Raw genomic sequence first — 14829 nt, forward strand, 5'->3', positions numbered from 1 at the left:
TGGTCTGGAACCCAACAATTTAAGGTAGAACTACTTGGGCTAACTTACTTAACAGCAATCCTTGGACTGTGAGTTAGAGTCCTAATGTGGCTCCACTGTTGTGACTTTGACATGGCTACAGAAACCTGCTGACTTGGAATGGCAGTTTTGGTCAGAACTCAAATAGCAATTATTGTTTCTTTAAGCATTACATTTAACATATAAACATTTTAACATTTTAAACTTTTAAATGTTTTTAACATGTAAGTTAGCTTTTGATTTGTTAGTATTAAAAAAAAATAAGATAAATTGTTAAGCTTTGAAAATAACAGATCAGTGCTTTCATAATATCTAAGAGGACCTGAATACTACTCTTGCCTATGATCGTCATTCGTAGGTCTCTGCCCTTGCTTTGACCATTCCTACTTAGTGCTTTATGAAAGTTATGAAAGCCCCATTGAAGATAGTCCATTGTCACAGCAGAAGATAAATAGAACACTGTGGTTCAAATTTATTTTTCTAATTGATTTGAACAGCAAAAGCAAGGGAAGAGTAGTTTTAGGCTGCTCTGCCAAAAAATATAATAAAATGTAATTGTTTTTTAAAGCACACAGTTCTATGCAGAGTATAAGGTATAGTCTCATATCTCAAATGAAGTTTTCCGTTATATACATTCATAGACTAATGGTATTTATAGCCATCTCTGTCCAGGCACCAGCTGCTGAATGGAGTTTCTTTCTTTGCCTTCTGACAGCCTGAAGAACTTCCCAAGATTGATGCACAGGCTGCAAACTTTGTGCCATTAGAATAGCAGTAGTTTGATATTGCATGATGCCTGCAGAAAAACAAGACTGCTATTAGCAGCATAAAGACATCAAGGTTATGTAACTGGTTATCCACATGCATTGCTGGAAAATCAGTTAATGGGACCTGTGTATTTCATTGCACACTTCTGAAAACAAACAAGAAAGCTTTTTTTTAAACCTTCATTGAGCATAAACAGCAGCATACTAATTAAGTATGGCAATATTTTAACTACCAACAAGAGCATTTTTTGCAATATAAACTAATTATTTAATACAGATACATTTGAACAATGCATGGAGATAACAACCATTGACAGTTTGATATCAAATCTTGATTCATCATGGTAAAGGTAAGCGGGAGCTACAATGCTAAAGTTCTTGCAAATTATATACCAGAACAGAAAGCAAAGTTTATTCTACAGGTATTCCAAATGCAGAACCCACAAACCAGCCAGGGACAGCGCACAGTATGCATCTATCCATGCAGGAGAACTGGAATGAATCACTCAGTGAAAGCAGCGCACATCACTGTTTAAAGCTTCAATCCAGCACAGGCAGGGGAGAGGATTGTGTTTTGTTTTGTTTTTTGAACTGTCACAGAAATAAAGTTCCTACAACTTTGTTACATGAATAGTAACTGTTATACACAGTATAACTTCCCCTTTAAACAAAAGGAATACTTCAAATGCTAATAAATTACAATATTAATCATATAATGGCTTGGGTTGAAAGAGACTTCAAAGACAATCCAGTTCCAACTCCCACACCATGCAGTTGCCAGCTGCAAAATCAGGCACTAGATTAGGTTGCCCAGGGTTCCATCCAACCTGGCCTTTTATACCTCGTGGAACATCCACAGCTTTTCCGGGCAACCTGTTCCAATGCCTCACCACCTTCTGTGTGAAAACTTCCCCTTAATATCTTAATATCTCCCCTTTTTTAGTTTAAAATTGTTTCCCCTTGTCCTGTCACTATCAGACCATGTTAAAAATCTTTCTCCTTTCTAATTATAAGCTCCTTTTAAGCATTGGATGTCGTGTTAATGTCACAGTGCAGATCGTATAGAAGGTAGCTGAGGCTTTTGTGACATTCTCATAGCAAACCTAGTAATGCTTCACTAAGTTGACATTAAAAGTGATGTTCAGAAACACAGAACAAAGAACTACTGTTTCCATTCACTTAAGTACAGTTATTGTGTTTAAAAACACTAACAATGCATGCATCAACTACAGTTTTGGTCATTGTATTAACTGCCAAGACAATGCTAGAGATAAAAAGACTAAAATTAGACTGTTTGGGGCAATAGTTTTTTGTCATGCTTTGTGATTTTAGTAATCAGGAAGAACTGAGGTCAAGTGACAAAGACATTAGTACCAGTAATCTTCTCATATGGGATGAGAAAAACTGTTGTTTGCGTAGAAGCCTAACTTATGGCTCATTGCAAAGTCACAAAATTTAACTAATCCACAATATAAAGCTTAAGTTTCACAACTGTGCAACAATGTGCTACAGAAACCACGCTGAGTATGAGGGAAAAACCTTTTGGTTCCACACACTGAAGTTTTAAATAAATTTGAATTAATGTATCTTTCACTCTCCAAACAGCAGGTTTTCTCATAGATACATGCAGGTATAGTCAAGGTAATTGAATAGTTACTTCACCTGTTTGATATTATCTTCAGTTACAAATGAGAGAAACTGTCATATCACTAATAGATGGAAGAATATTTAGGAGTGAGATTTAATGAATTTTCAATGTATAATTAACTTGACAAGAATAAATTTACCGTTATCTAGAAATGGTCCCATAGGTAGAAGTTGAATTTTTTTGAATTGTGCATTAATGTAAGTCTTTATCTCTTTGTAGACAAAAATACTTAAATGCTGAGCCCTTACTAGAGGATTTTAGATGCTTGACATTAATTGTTCTAAGAGGAAGGGGTTTTGGGAACTGCTCATTCTTCACCTTTAGTTTTTACTGACTGAACATCTAATTCAGTGTGACATAAACTCTACAAACACAGCAGTCTATCACCACTTGGATTAAAAGAGGTTTTGTACAAGAGGCTTCTGTATCCTTTAAATTTTGAGGTATGGTCATCACTGACTATTTATGAACATAAAGCTACCTAACAAAAAAATTTCTTACATGTGTGTAGACACCAATGACAGCTAAGCATTCGGTAGTTTAGAGTTTGCTGGCTTTTTGTTTGTTTGTTTTTGCTTCCCCTCCCCCCTCCCCTAACATGTCTGGACTAACAGCTCCTCTAAAGAGGCAGTGAGATACTGTTCTCATACAGGGTCAAAGTTGAGGTCTGACTGGGTCAGACTTTCACAACAAGAAACCGAAAGATGAGAGCGTCTAACAGGTTTCAGGATCTGCACATCCAACCACTGATTTAATCTGCATAGTTATCTTGAAAAAAGAAAGGCCCTGTGTTTCAATTGATAAAGTTCTACAGTTTTTCATCATTCTGAATTAGAGCAATCACTTAGTCCATTATGTTTAAGTGAGAGGTGGCTTGTTGCCAAGAGTTGAGATGAGGGATACTTAACAGTATTTACCTCTCCCCTTGTACAATATCATCATCAGATGCCCGGAAGAGGTGCTTCAGTTGGTGAATCCCTGAAGAGACCAGTTCCAACTCACAGTCAAATTCCCCTCTGGAAGCAGAATTGTCATTACGAAAGATTAAATAACAGACTGAATAGGTGACAATACCCAAGCCTATTCAGTGGATAAGGAATTGGTTGGATGGTCACAGACAGTGAGTTGCGGTCATTGGCTCTAAATCCAGTTGGATGTCAGTGACAAGTGGCAACCCCGAGGAGTCCATTTTAGGACCAGTGCTCTTCAACATTTTTATCAGTTATCTGGATTGTGGGATTGAGTGTACCTTCAGCAAATTGTCTAATAACATAAAGTTGAGTGGTGAAACTGATACAACAGAAGGAAGAGTCCAGAGGGACGTGCATGATCTTGAAGAGTGAGTCCACATAGGATTCAATAAAGCCAAATGCAAGGTGCTGCACTTGGACTGGGGATGTCTGTGGACTGGGAAAAGAACTCATTGAGAGCACTCCTGAAGAGAAGTAATCTGGTACTTTCATGGGTAAAAATCACAGAATCACAGAATCATAGGGGTTGGAAGGGACCTCCAGAGATCATCGAGTCCAACCCCCCTGCCAAAGCAGGATCCCTATACCAGGTCGCACAGGTAGGCGTCCAGGTGGGTCTTGAATATCTCCAGAGAAGGAGACTCCACAACCTCCCTGGGCAGCCTGTTCCAGTGCTCCGTCACCCTCACCGTAAAGAAGTTCTTGCGCACATTGGTGCGGAACTTCCTATGCTCCAGCTTCTGGCCATTTCCCCTTGTCCTGTTTCCACACACTACTGAAAAAAGCCCAACATGAACCAACAGCATGCACTAGCAGCCCAGAAGGTCAACTGTTTCCTAGGGTGCATCAAAAGAGGGATGGCCAGCAGGGCAAGGGAGGTGTTTGTTCCCCCCTATGCTGCCCTTGTAAGACCCCATCTGGAGTACAGCATCCTGGCTTGGGGCCCTCAACACAAGAGTATGTTGAGCTGTTGGAGCAGGTCCAGAGGAGGCCACAAAGATATTCAGAGGGCTAAAACACCTCACTAATGAACAACAAGGAATCTGGGCTTGTTCAGTCTGTAGATGAGAAGACTCTGAGGACACCTCATTTCAGCCTTCCAGTACTTCAGGGGAGCTTAAAGACAGGAGGGAGGCAGGCTTTTTACATGGGCAGATAGTAATAGAAGAAGGGGGAATGGTTTTAATCTAAGTGTCTCCTCTCTTAGTTAAGATTTGAGTAAAGAGTTTCCTACTAAAAAGGTGATGAGACACTGGAACTGGTTGGCTGGAGTAGTTGTGGATACCCCAATTCCTAGAGGGGCTCAAGACCAGGTTACACAGGGCACTGGGTAACAGGGTCTGGTCTAGCATGTAGCAACCCTGCCTACAACAGGGAAGGGGGTTGGAATTAAATGATCTTTAAGGTCACCTGTGCCATTCTATGATTGCTTCTGTGATCTTGAGTCAGATGCTGTTTGTTACAGTCTGTTTTTGACTGTGGGACATGTAACTAATAATTTAAATATTCTAATAGTATATTGTCTCAGTGGAATAGGTTAACAACTTTCATCTTGCCTTTAACCTTAAGGGATACTGTAGTCATAGCAACACTAACTAAAAAAAAAAAGAACAATAAGGTTTACAAAAGAATGCAGCTTACATTCTTCTGCTGGCAGGAGTAGGTGATGAATAGAGGCTCTTAAGTGCTGCTGATGCTCTCCTTGATCTCAAGAGTGGGACAGCATCTTCACCACACCAAGATGGCAAACCCTTCAATTTTGTATGTTCTGACAAGCTTGTTGGCCAAAGCAGGCATCTTCTGCTGGACCTTGGAGTGCATTTGGAACTAGCTGCTGGAGTAACACTATCCATACTGAGGGTAGGTGTTTGTACTGTTCTTTTCTTGGAAAAACTGGTTGCAGAGCTGCTGCCAATGTCTTCAGCTGGAAAGGTCACAGTCAAACGTACCGAGCTTTGGCAAGTCTTCTGTATTTTCTGAAAGATGCATTAGACAGACATATTAAGCTAACTAAGTCCATCAGTATATTGTTTGGAACCAGAAAGATGAGGAAGCCTCTCTGAGTTGAATCTCTAGCTCTCTCTCATATTATGTTTAGTCTAGCATGAATGCTTTTCTTGTGTACCCATTTGGATTGAATCATTTGCTCCCCTAATCCTTGGAACTTGTCAAGGACTTCTGTATGCTTTAGAAGAAAAGCACCTGCTGATTTTGTGCAAGAAAGAGCCAGCCTCCTTAATACATGCTGATTAATTTAATGTCTGCCACCAACAGTAAGAACAATACAAACTTCAAACTTTGCTAACATAATACTACCGACTGAATTTTATGAGTCCAAATAGGTTGACAATTCAGAAGAACATCCTAATAAACAGTGTGGATACAAGAATGTATATATAATATATAAAGCTACACCTTTCTCAGAAACAATTATTTGCAAGCAATGGCAGTCTACCCACATTCTTCCTCTGCTCTGTCTTATGTGGTGAAATGCAGTAAGGGAAAAGGTTTTGCTTGAACTACTTCCCGTATTCCTACTTTTCACTTTCTTTCTTGTTCTGTCATAGCCATAATTTATCCAGATAATAAAAGCAAGATTTACCTAGCAGGGATAATAAAATTCTACTAGTTCATATAATTATAGGCTATCCTGAGCTGAGAGGGACCTATAAGAATAGTCAGGTCAAACCCCTGTCTACAGACAGGGCCACCTAAAACTGAAATCCTATGTCTGAGAGCATTGTGTAAATGCTTCTTGAGCTCCAGCAGTTAGGGGCTGTGACCTCTGCCCTGGGGAGCCTCTTCCATTCCCATCACCCTCTGGTGCAGAATCTTTCCCCAATCCCACTTGACCCTCCCCCAGCACAGCTCCATGACATCCATCCTCCCCAGTGCAGCTCCATGACAAAAAAAAAAAAAAAAAATAGACACTTCCTACATGTCACTGCAAAGACAAAGTACCTGTGACACTGTTCCAAAAGCATTTCTTGCTGTTTTTGTAATACTTTGGAGCACTTGGCTCTTCTTTCTTGCTTCCATGTTTTCCCAAAGTGGTGTCTCACGGAAATTCAGCTCTACTTGCTTTAACGGTATTCGCTTTCTTAGAGACATGCAGATAGTATTAAGAGAACTGAAAGAAGTTTTCCTCTTGAATTTGTCTGGTACAGGGCTCTCATTCTCAAGGTCAGCTAAAAGCTGGTGTCTCTGCCAGTCCATTGTTGCCCTGACATTTTGAAGCATAGATGCCATCTTGTTCCTGTTCTTCATCAACCTTATTTCTAAAAGAATGAGAATAAGAAGAAAAATTAGAGCAAAGTACATCAGCGTGGAAAAGGAGAAATGGAAACTGTTCTATAATACGTTTAGCTATATTTACCTAAAACAACAAAAGTAGAGCCAAGCAAGTGTTTTACCTCTGAGCTTGAAGGGAAGAAAACATGAATTTCTACAGCTATTTATGTATGTCTGTGAGCAAGTCTTAATTTGTTTGATTTTCAGGACATCAGTCCTGGTATACTGTGAGATTCAATATTGTAAAGTAGAATAGAGTTTAACTGCAAGTTAAACCAAGGTCTAACACAAAATTTTTGGCTTCATTAAATCAGCCTTCTACTTCCAGGCAAGTTTGCAGAGCTCCTATGTCTCCTGCCTGAAAGCTTACACTTAAGTCACTGTTACAACTGTAGATAGACAAGTACAGAAGTGGACATGACTGCTAGTGACAAAAGAAAAGCGAGAAAGGCTGAAATGCCCGTTGCTTATAATTATCTGTAAAAATGTTATGTATTCTAAATTCCTAATTTTCACTTGCTCATTTGCAAGATATACTGCTGTTACTTCTGAAAAGCAACTGAAATGCAAATGTATTTTAGCAACCTGAAGTAAGAGTGAATTTTACCAATACTGCATTACGAATTAGACATACAGTGGATAAAAAAAAAAAAAAAAAAAAAACTGGCAAACTTCTACCATTGTTACATTACATATTACAAAATGCTCCATATATTCCTGATTAAATCTCATTTCCTAAATAGTCCCCATCCCTCAGAAGTGTTCTAACTTATCTCAAAATGCAAGAAATTAATTAAATCTTTTAAATCCAAAAACGTTCAGGGTATTAACACTTTCGGTGCATTTTTGCACATAGCAGCAAGGAAAGACTTGCAATTGAGCAATGTCAGTTAACCAACTACCCCATAGCTTATCTCGCTTCTCTGTAATAAGATGACGTCTACTGTCGGTTAACCGATTTGGTTAATCGATGCTGTCAAGCACTGTTTATCCCCGCTGGTGGCTCTCAGCCGCAGCCGCTCCCTCACCGCGAGCTGCCGCAACGAACGGCTGAAACCACAATAAGAAGGGTGTAAAGGCGATAGATACTAAGGCTGGAGGAGACAAAGTCTCCTCGTTCGCAGGAAGCAACCGGCCAGCTCTACCCATCGCTTGCCTTGGGTCTCGTACTTACGCAGGCAGGAGACGAGACGGAGCAGAACGCCACCGGCCCACAGCCGTCTCGGCCGCCGCGTTCAAATCCAGCCCCGCCTGCTCTCTGATTGGCGGCGATGCTTCCCGCTCGCCCCATTGGCTGCCGCCTCACGCACGCGCAGCGGCCGTTAGACGGTGAGGTGACCGCGCCCGGTAGGGGCGGGGCGGTGATGCGGCGCGCCGGTAGGTGCGGGAGCGGAGAACGATGTGAAAGACGAGGGCGTAGGGGACGATACGCCCCAACAAGCAACGGGAGCGCCTCTGCAACGAAGCTGCGGGTGCTGCGCAGTGGTCGGTGGCCACGTGACCATTCTCGTCTCTCATAATCCGTTACGAGCCAGAAGCCTAGGATAGCTTTATAGTTATTGCTTTCCGCTGACATACTGATGATTCCAGACTTCAGATGACACCACCCACTGTCTTTTGCAGCTGGAGGAGATAGAAGTGTAGATTGCACAGTGCTGGACCAGAAACCACTCAGACTGTCCTTCAGCAAATCATGCAGATAAAAAACAAGGAGCTGAAGAAGTGGTCTGTATTCCTTAGAATCCTACCCTACAGGAAAACAAGACAGCTTGGATATTAGGAGAAATGTCTTCTCAGAAAGAGTGGCCAGGTGTTGAAACAGCCTTCCTGGGAAGTGGCAGAGTCATCGTCTGCAGAGGCATTCCAGAGCTGCGGAGATGTGGCTCCGAGAGATGGGGTTAGTGGGAAGAGGGGCTGTGCTTCGTGATATTTCAGGTCTTTTTTCATCTCAACAAAGATATGATTCTGTGTAGAGCATTTATCTGTAAAACACTTCTACCTGAAAAATTGCTCTTGGTGTAGCAGTTTCCATTCCCCCTTCCCCCCCACCCCCCGCAATGTTTTTCTGCCTTCAGACTCAGCAGCTGACTGCTACACACACGGCTAACCCTTATCCTAGAGGCATAGCTGGTCTGCCCATCAACAGTGCTTTGTGAGTCCCACCACTGATTTGTAATCATACTATACATAACTTCTAAAGCACTACAGGTTTGTTTTGTTTGTTTGTTTTAAGTTCTACATGATGGCATTTATACCCTCTTGCATTCACATGCTACAATAGGGGCAAATATTAATAGAAATGTATTTCCACATATTACAGCCATACATGCTTTTTTTTTCCCCTGACAATTCACTTTAAGGATTCCAGATAAAAAGAGGCACAACAAATCTGTAACTATGTCCCACTGTACATCCCCTTGCCCCCAGCCTCCATCTGTGTAGGAAAGGTTTCAAGGTAATTAAAAAATGCTAAAAACAGAACTCTTTGTGGGGTACGGGGTGTTGTGAGTCCTAAATAACAAGGGAAGCGAGGTAGTAATCACAGCCTTATGACTTATTTAAGGGTCATTGCTGACAGCTAGGATTTTTGTACCGAGGGGGAAAGAAACTAGGAATAGACACGGTGCTAATAGAACAGAGGGTGCATACTAATACAGAAATAATGCATGACAGAACAGTCCCAATCCAAAAGGGAAGCAGCAAGGCAAAGTTGAATTGGGCAGCCAGCCTGACCTTATAGGCCTGTTAATGAAATTAGAAGTTTCTGAGCCTTTGCAGTTGTAAACAGGCTCTCAAGAGGCCTACATTTCTTTATCTTCTTAGGTACCCGTTATTTCATTTGTTACAACTTTGTTACACCAAGTGTAACACTATAACGTAATAGAAAGTACAACAATAATCGTAGAGTGGCAAAGTCTTTAGCTGCAGCAAACAAGGAGCAAAGATAAAAAGCTGCTTACCTTTGGAGGGCTTCAGGTAGGCAGGGATCTCCTGCAAGGTACCCTCACCTCCACTGCCAACCCTTAAATGAAGTCTGAGAAGGGGTGGATCCTGGCTCCAGCCCTGCTGGTCACTCAGGTACACCGCATGCAGCTGAGCTTCCCTGGGCTGGCCTTGCCTTCCCACCAGGTGCTCCATCACTGCTTCAGGCTGTGACTTAGCATTTCCACTACACCAAGGAAATTTCTCATACAGAGGAGGAAAGAAACTGTTTAAAGATTAGCATCACCTAATTTTTAGTTGTTTTGTCTTTTGGTCATGCTAGTAATTAAGCCTTGATTTTGGAGTAGATCATATATATCAGTATCCCCAGCTGTTATGGTTTTTTTTGTTGTTGTTTTTTAATTTAATTCCCAAGAGCTAAGCAGTGGTTTGCCAAGTGGATGTGGTAATATGCACGCTGTAGAGATAGGAAGTACCTGCATTTTGTGTTTCTGCCTCACTGCAGAAGTACTAATAAAATACAAGTTTTCCCCATGCATGGCTGTTGGCAGACACAACTGATACCCTGATCTATATAGAAGGTCTTGTGAAAGCAAGCACCTAGCAGATACATGGAAGATAATTTGCATTTCACAGCTGAAGTTTGCAATTCATAAATGAATAAATATGGAATGCATTGTTTCCCTATTTGGATGTTTACTGGTCAGTTGCTTGATCCAATTTATCCGGGTGGTGAAAAGTGATAATAACAAACATATAGCCTGCACCTACATCTGTAGATTATGGCTTGTATTTTTCTGTTCCTGAGATAACCAAGCAAGTCTTTCTTTTCCAGTGTCTTCACCTCAGCCCAGATAACTTGGTTCAAGTCAGTTTTGCTTGCCCTAGCATAAATTCAGTTGTGACATCACAAAGGTTACCTCTTTGTTTCATGGCAATGACTGAACTTGGAAGAGGAAGGGGCAGGAGGAGGCACAGAAAATAAATCATGAATACAGGTGGGAAACTATCCATCAGATCTGGAAAGGTGCTCAGGAAGCTGAATACTTAGAGTTTAGCCTTGAGAGTTGAACTGGTAACTTCTTGCAATGTGGTTACTTTCTTTTGTGTTTTACTGTTATACCTGATCTCCTCTTCACTATCCTTTTTCCTATCCACTGGAGGAAAATAGCTGAACATCTTGCTTGAGCAAAGTGATAGAACAGCTTATAGTGCTTATTACTCTTAACAGGCATCGCACCTCTATCTATGGCAGGGTACTACCTCAGGTTTTCTTGACGAGTACTCTGAAGATCTAAGAACGGTCATTTGCATTGCACAGATCACTGTTCATCTCTGTACAGCCCAGAACACTAGGTATCAGGCCTGTATAATCAATGAATACACAGATGTTATAATTATGAAATATACCAGAGAGTTTGATTAAGCAGGTTATTATACCAAAAGAGAATAGATAGAGTGCTTACCTGTGTCATGGGCTCACTGTAAAACTCCAAAGGAGAGATCTCCAGAAAGAGATCCTTCCCTACTGGTAGTCAGCTCTTAAATGGGTCTAGTAGAGGTGGAGCCAGGCTTCACCCCTTCTGGCAGCACAGGTGAATTGCCTTCACCTGTGCTTCCAAAGCTGATTCATTGCTCACCTCAGCTGATCAATCAGAGGTTCAGGCCATGATTCAGCAGTTCCCATACAAGGCTCCAAACCATTATCAATTGCAACAACTGCTCTATTATCATACCATTTCCTTGTTTAGCCAGACTAAAAGCCAAAATGTTCAATGATGTGTCCTGTGCTCTTACTGTGATTGCTTTTTATTCATTGTTGGTTTTTCTCTTTTGATTTAGGTTAGACCATAGTTTAGACACAAGAACTTGGATCCTGACAACTTGAGTACAGAGGCAAAGAAAGGACTATCACTTTTGGATGTAAAAAAGGCAACTTTTAGCTATTTGCTTCAAAGGCTATCCTGTGGGAATTACAAGACATTTAGCTAGCAAATTCATTCATCTAGGTTTTGTTCTGCACTCAGAAGAGTTGTCAAGAAGTATTTCCTCAATGGAGGATGACAGTGACCTTGAGCAGAGCTCCTGGGCTAATTTACCTGATGTCTGTCTGAGGCATGTCTTCCATTGGTTAGATGACAAGGACAGATCTCAAGCTGCGTTGGTCTGTAAAAAATGGAATCAAGCCATGTACTCAGGATCCCTCTGGAGAACCAGAACCATCACATTCAATGGCCAACCATCAAGGGCACATGCATTTGAATTTGAAACTGCACTGTGGTACGTCAAGAAATTTGGCAAGTATTTGGAACACCTTGAAATCAAGCTATTGCATCCTTACAGTACTGTCTTTACCCGAAAATTTCAAGTGTCTATGAGAAGCCTTCTCTCACACTTGGGTAAATGTAACTGTCGCCTGGTATCCTTGAGCATCAAGCACCTGGAATTAGATCGCTTGGTCTGGAAAAACATAGTCAGGGCTCAGTTTATCAAGAACTTAGGTACCTTTCTGAAAAGAATGAGCAAACAGCTTAATTATCTCAACTTAAAAGGAGCAAGAGTAACCTTGGAAGAAGGCTGTGAGCTTTTGAATTCTCTGAGCTGCCTGACTAATAAAAGCTTTATATCTGAATTAAATATTGAGGATTTCTTCAGTCTCCATCTTCCTGTCTACAGCAGCACCTTGTTCCATCATACTGTGTCCAAGTTCCACAGCCTGGTTATCCTGACTTTCAATTATAACTGTGTGTCTGATGAACTGCTGGACAATCTGTGTAAGAACAGTGCTCATTCCCTGTGCACCTTGAATATCAAATGTCATATCCATGACCCCCATGGGCAAGTGGTCTGGGGAATGTCATGGGCCAACTTGGCCAAAAGAGCCCCAAAATTGAATGTGAACTTCTACTTTGAAAGAGTCATGAAGCATGACCACCTAGCCAGGATCCTACTAGTGGAGATACCAGTCAGGAGCATCAGTTTACGAAGCTGCTATTTCAGAGACCCAGACTGGATGATGAGACCTACTCTCACCAACATCCTTCCAGCCTACTGGCATGTGCTGCAGGTAAGGCAAGCAGTCATGACAACTCACTGCACAAAGCTAAGCAAAGTAATTGTATAGGCATTCTACTTAACCCTAGGAGTTAGCCATTCCAGTGTACCAGCTATATAGTCCAGTTCAAGTGATTGTTCTTGTCCAGTTATAATGTCCATTATGCTGTTCTTCACAAATGTCACTTATGTCAGGTTGCCAAGCACGTTTTAGCATGATGAAAGCGTTCAGCATGAGATGCCAAAACACTCAAAAAATACTGGTGGTTGTAAAGCCAGCTGTGAGCAAAAGGAACCTTCAGGCAGGAAAGCATTATTTTTGTAGGAAAGCTGTTCAGTCAAAGCATTTTTGGTATCACCAAGGATGTATCGTGAAAGGTATTCAACAGCTGACCCATATAAATGAGCATCAAGACTATGCGTGCCTGAGAGAAGCACATGGCCTTATAACTGATATGTACTGACAGATTTCTCTAAGGCCTAATGCATTGCAGAGTTTGCAGTAGACACCACAGATCTGTAAAACTTTCTAGAAATTGGTTTTAGATGTACTTTTAATCTTGAATTACTTCTGGCATGCAAAATAGTGTCATGGCATGAGTTATGGGTATAGCACCCAATGGAAGTTGTCTGTCTGTTAGGATGGTATATAACGTACATGGGAAGAAGCTCATCTTTATGGGAGAATGAAGATTACCACTGCATATATTTTTGACATAATAAAAAAATGGTTCTCTGCTAATGTCAAGGTACACAGCTGATCTGCTGCCAGTCACTTCTGTTGGTAAAATTGGGAAACGCTTTTGAAGTCTAGCTAGTGCAAGCTTTGTTTTGTAGTACTGACTGTGTTCTTTCTTTTTGAAGAAATTAACCCTTGAAGTAAACAATGACAATGAGCTGCTGGATGATGAGCTGCTACAGCTCATCTTATCATGCAGGAAATTGTTTTTTCTGAAAGTCTGGGCATTTCTTAGTGTCACTTTTGTGGAGAGGTTGCTACATAATCGTGCAGAAAGGAAATGCTTTTTAACTACAATAAAGGTAAGACTCAAAGCTTCAAAACTCCCATTATCTACTACTGTCTTCCTCTCTTCCATATCCAGAGAAATGCTGGTCCCCATAATCCCGCAGTAAGGTTAGAGAAGGAAATGTTAACATAACTACCTTCCCTATATAATGTTTTAGCATTATAAGAATCCTGAGAACCACTTCGAAATGGGTCTTTCCAACCTACTAAGCCATAAGTAGGTATATTACAGAAATTATGTAAATTTAATAACCAGCACCAACCATTCCACAAGTCTCTGCTAGTCTATGGGTCCCCTCTGTCACCTCCTAGATTAAGCTAGGGATTGTCTGTTCCACTCAGGCCTGGTACTTGGATCTATGCTTAAATTGAAGCATGGCAGTTGAATCTCATTAAACAAAAGATATAAACACATCTCACCAAAAAGGGATATTGTATTGTATGTGGCCACTCCACTAATGCAGCTAGTGTAAACCATGCTGTCATACCATTTTGCTTGCTGGATTCTAAATGTATTAGATCCAGAGCCATGCATATTCCAAGAATGTGTCGATCTTGAGGGTAAAAGGAACTTTCCTCTTCCCAAAAATTCTTTGGCAGAAGATGAATCATAATTTTCACTCAGTTCAGAGTGAAAACTGTAAGTAAATTTTAGGCTTTTATTCTAAGAATCTGGCTTCTCCATATTCTTCAGTACTAACAAAGGCTTACTTTTGCCACGAGCTTTAATGGGCTGAGACTGCTGCACGTATCTGAGACACATGACTGCCATTCATGCTCACAGGTCAGGATTTACACATCCCGACAGGAGACCAGTGAGGAGGAGCAGCTGTTGCACACTATTTACAAGAAGTTCAAAAATCTGATTGACTCAGAACTTAACTATTTTGTCATCACCTATCCACTGGTGTAAAGCCACAAGGAGTTGCGTCTGCAAATGATGAACAAATCCTTTGGAGGGCATTAGTAGGAGAACTGAATCTTGTCAGCATGCCTCTGAAAGGAAGATACCATTGTATGCAAAGGACAATTTTACTATGCCCTGGATTAAAGTGTTGGATTTGGGAACCAGCCTCCTATGTCTCCAATATCACTTATTCTTGCCATTTT

General features: G+C 41.0%; 2 protein-coding genes across 7 annotated transcripts; one reads left to right on the forward strand and one right to left on the reverse strand.

Moving 5' to 3' along the window:
* Positions 1-110: 110 nt before the first annotated feature.
* PIMREG (PICALM interacting mitotic regulator) lies at positions 111-9860 on the reverse strand. 3 transcript variants are annotated; one of them, XM_031591387.2, is made up of 6 exons: positions 9656-9860; positions 7870-8444; positions 6366-6682; positions 5046-5380; positions 3351-3449; positions 111-814 (listed from the first exon to the last, which is right to left on the reverse strand). In XM_031591387.2, the coding sequence occupies exons 3-6, from the start codon at positions 6669-6671 to the stop codon at positions 661-663; spliced, it is 894 nt and encodes a 297-aa protein (XP_031447247.2). In that variant the 5' UTR covers positions 6672-6682; positions 7870-8444; positions 9656-9860; the 3' UTR covers positions 111-660. The 3 variants fall into 3 exon arrangements, with proteins under 3 accessions (XP_031447247.2, XP_031447248.2, XP_089978589.1); XM_090122463.1 differs by lacking the exon at positions 9656-9860 and adding an exon at positions 2448-2494 and having other exon boundaries at positions 740-814; positions 7870-8508; XM_031591388.2 differs by lacking the exons at positions 3351-3449; positions 9656-9860 and having other exon boundaries at positions 7870-8508.
* Positions 8501-14791, forward strand: FBXO39 (F-box protein 39). Of its 4 annotated transcripts, none has more exons than XM_031591383.2 (4): positions 8501-8592; positions 11481-12705; positions 13557-13733; positions 14504-14791. In XM_031591383.2, exons 2-4 carry the CDS (start codon positions 11692-11694, stop codon positions 14630-14632), a joined length of 1320 nt encoding a protein of 439 aa, XP_031447243.1. In that variant the 5' UTR covers positions 8501-8592; positions 11481-11691; the 3' UTR covers positions 14633-14791. The 4 variants fall into 4 exon arrangements, with proteins under 4 accessions (XP_031447243.1, XP_031447242.1, XP_031447245.1 ...); XM_031591382.2 differs by lacking the exon at positions 8501-8592 and adding an exon at positions 10532-10636; XM_031591384.2 differs by lacking the exon at positions 8501-8592 and adding an exon at positions 10626-10713.
* Positions 14792-14829: the final 38 nt, after the last annotated feature.

This window comes from Phasianus colchicus, chromosome 21, assembly GCF_987193195.1.
Source record: "Phasianus colchicus chromosome 21, bPhaCol1.hap1.1, whole genome shotgun sequence".
Lineage (NCBI taxonomy): Eukaryota > Metazoa > Chordata > Aves > Galliformes > Phasianidae > Phasianus > Phasianus colchicus.

Bases quoted from the DNA above. Each gene is read 5' to 3' on its own strand.
- PIMREG (XM_031591387.2), bottom strand. From the start codon at position 6,671: ATGAAGAACAGGAACAAGATGGCATCTATGCTTCAAAATGTCAGGGCA. The intron at 5,381-6,365 runs GTACTTTGTCTT...TGCATCTTTCAG, and splicing joins CTTTTGGAACAGTGTCACAG to AAAATACAGAAGACTTGCCA. The intron at 815-3,350 runs GTAAATACTGTT...GTTTTTCTGCAG, and splicing joins GATATTGTACAAGGGGAGAG to GCATCATGCAATATCAAACT.
- FBXO39 (XM_031591383.2), top strand. From the start codon at position 11,692: ATGGAGGATGACAGTGACCTTGAGCAGAGCTCCTGGGCTAATTTACCT. The intron at 12,706-13,556 runs GTAAGGCAAGCA...TTCTTTTTGAAG, and splicing joins CCTACTGGCATGTGCTGCAG to AAATTAACCCTTGAAGTAAA. The intron at 13,734-14,503 runs GTAAGACTCAAA...TCATGCTCACAG, and splicing joins GCTTTTTAACTACAATAAAG to GTCAGGATTTACACATCCCG.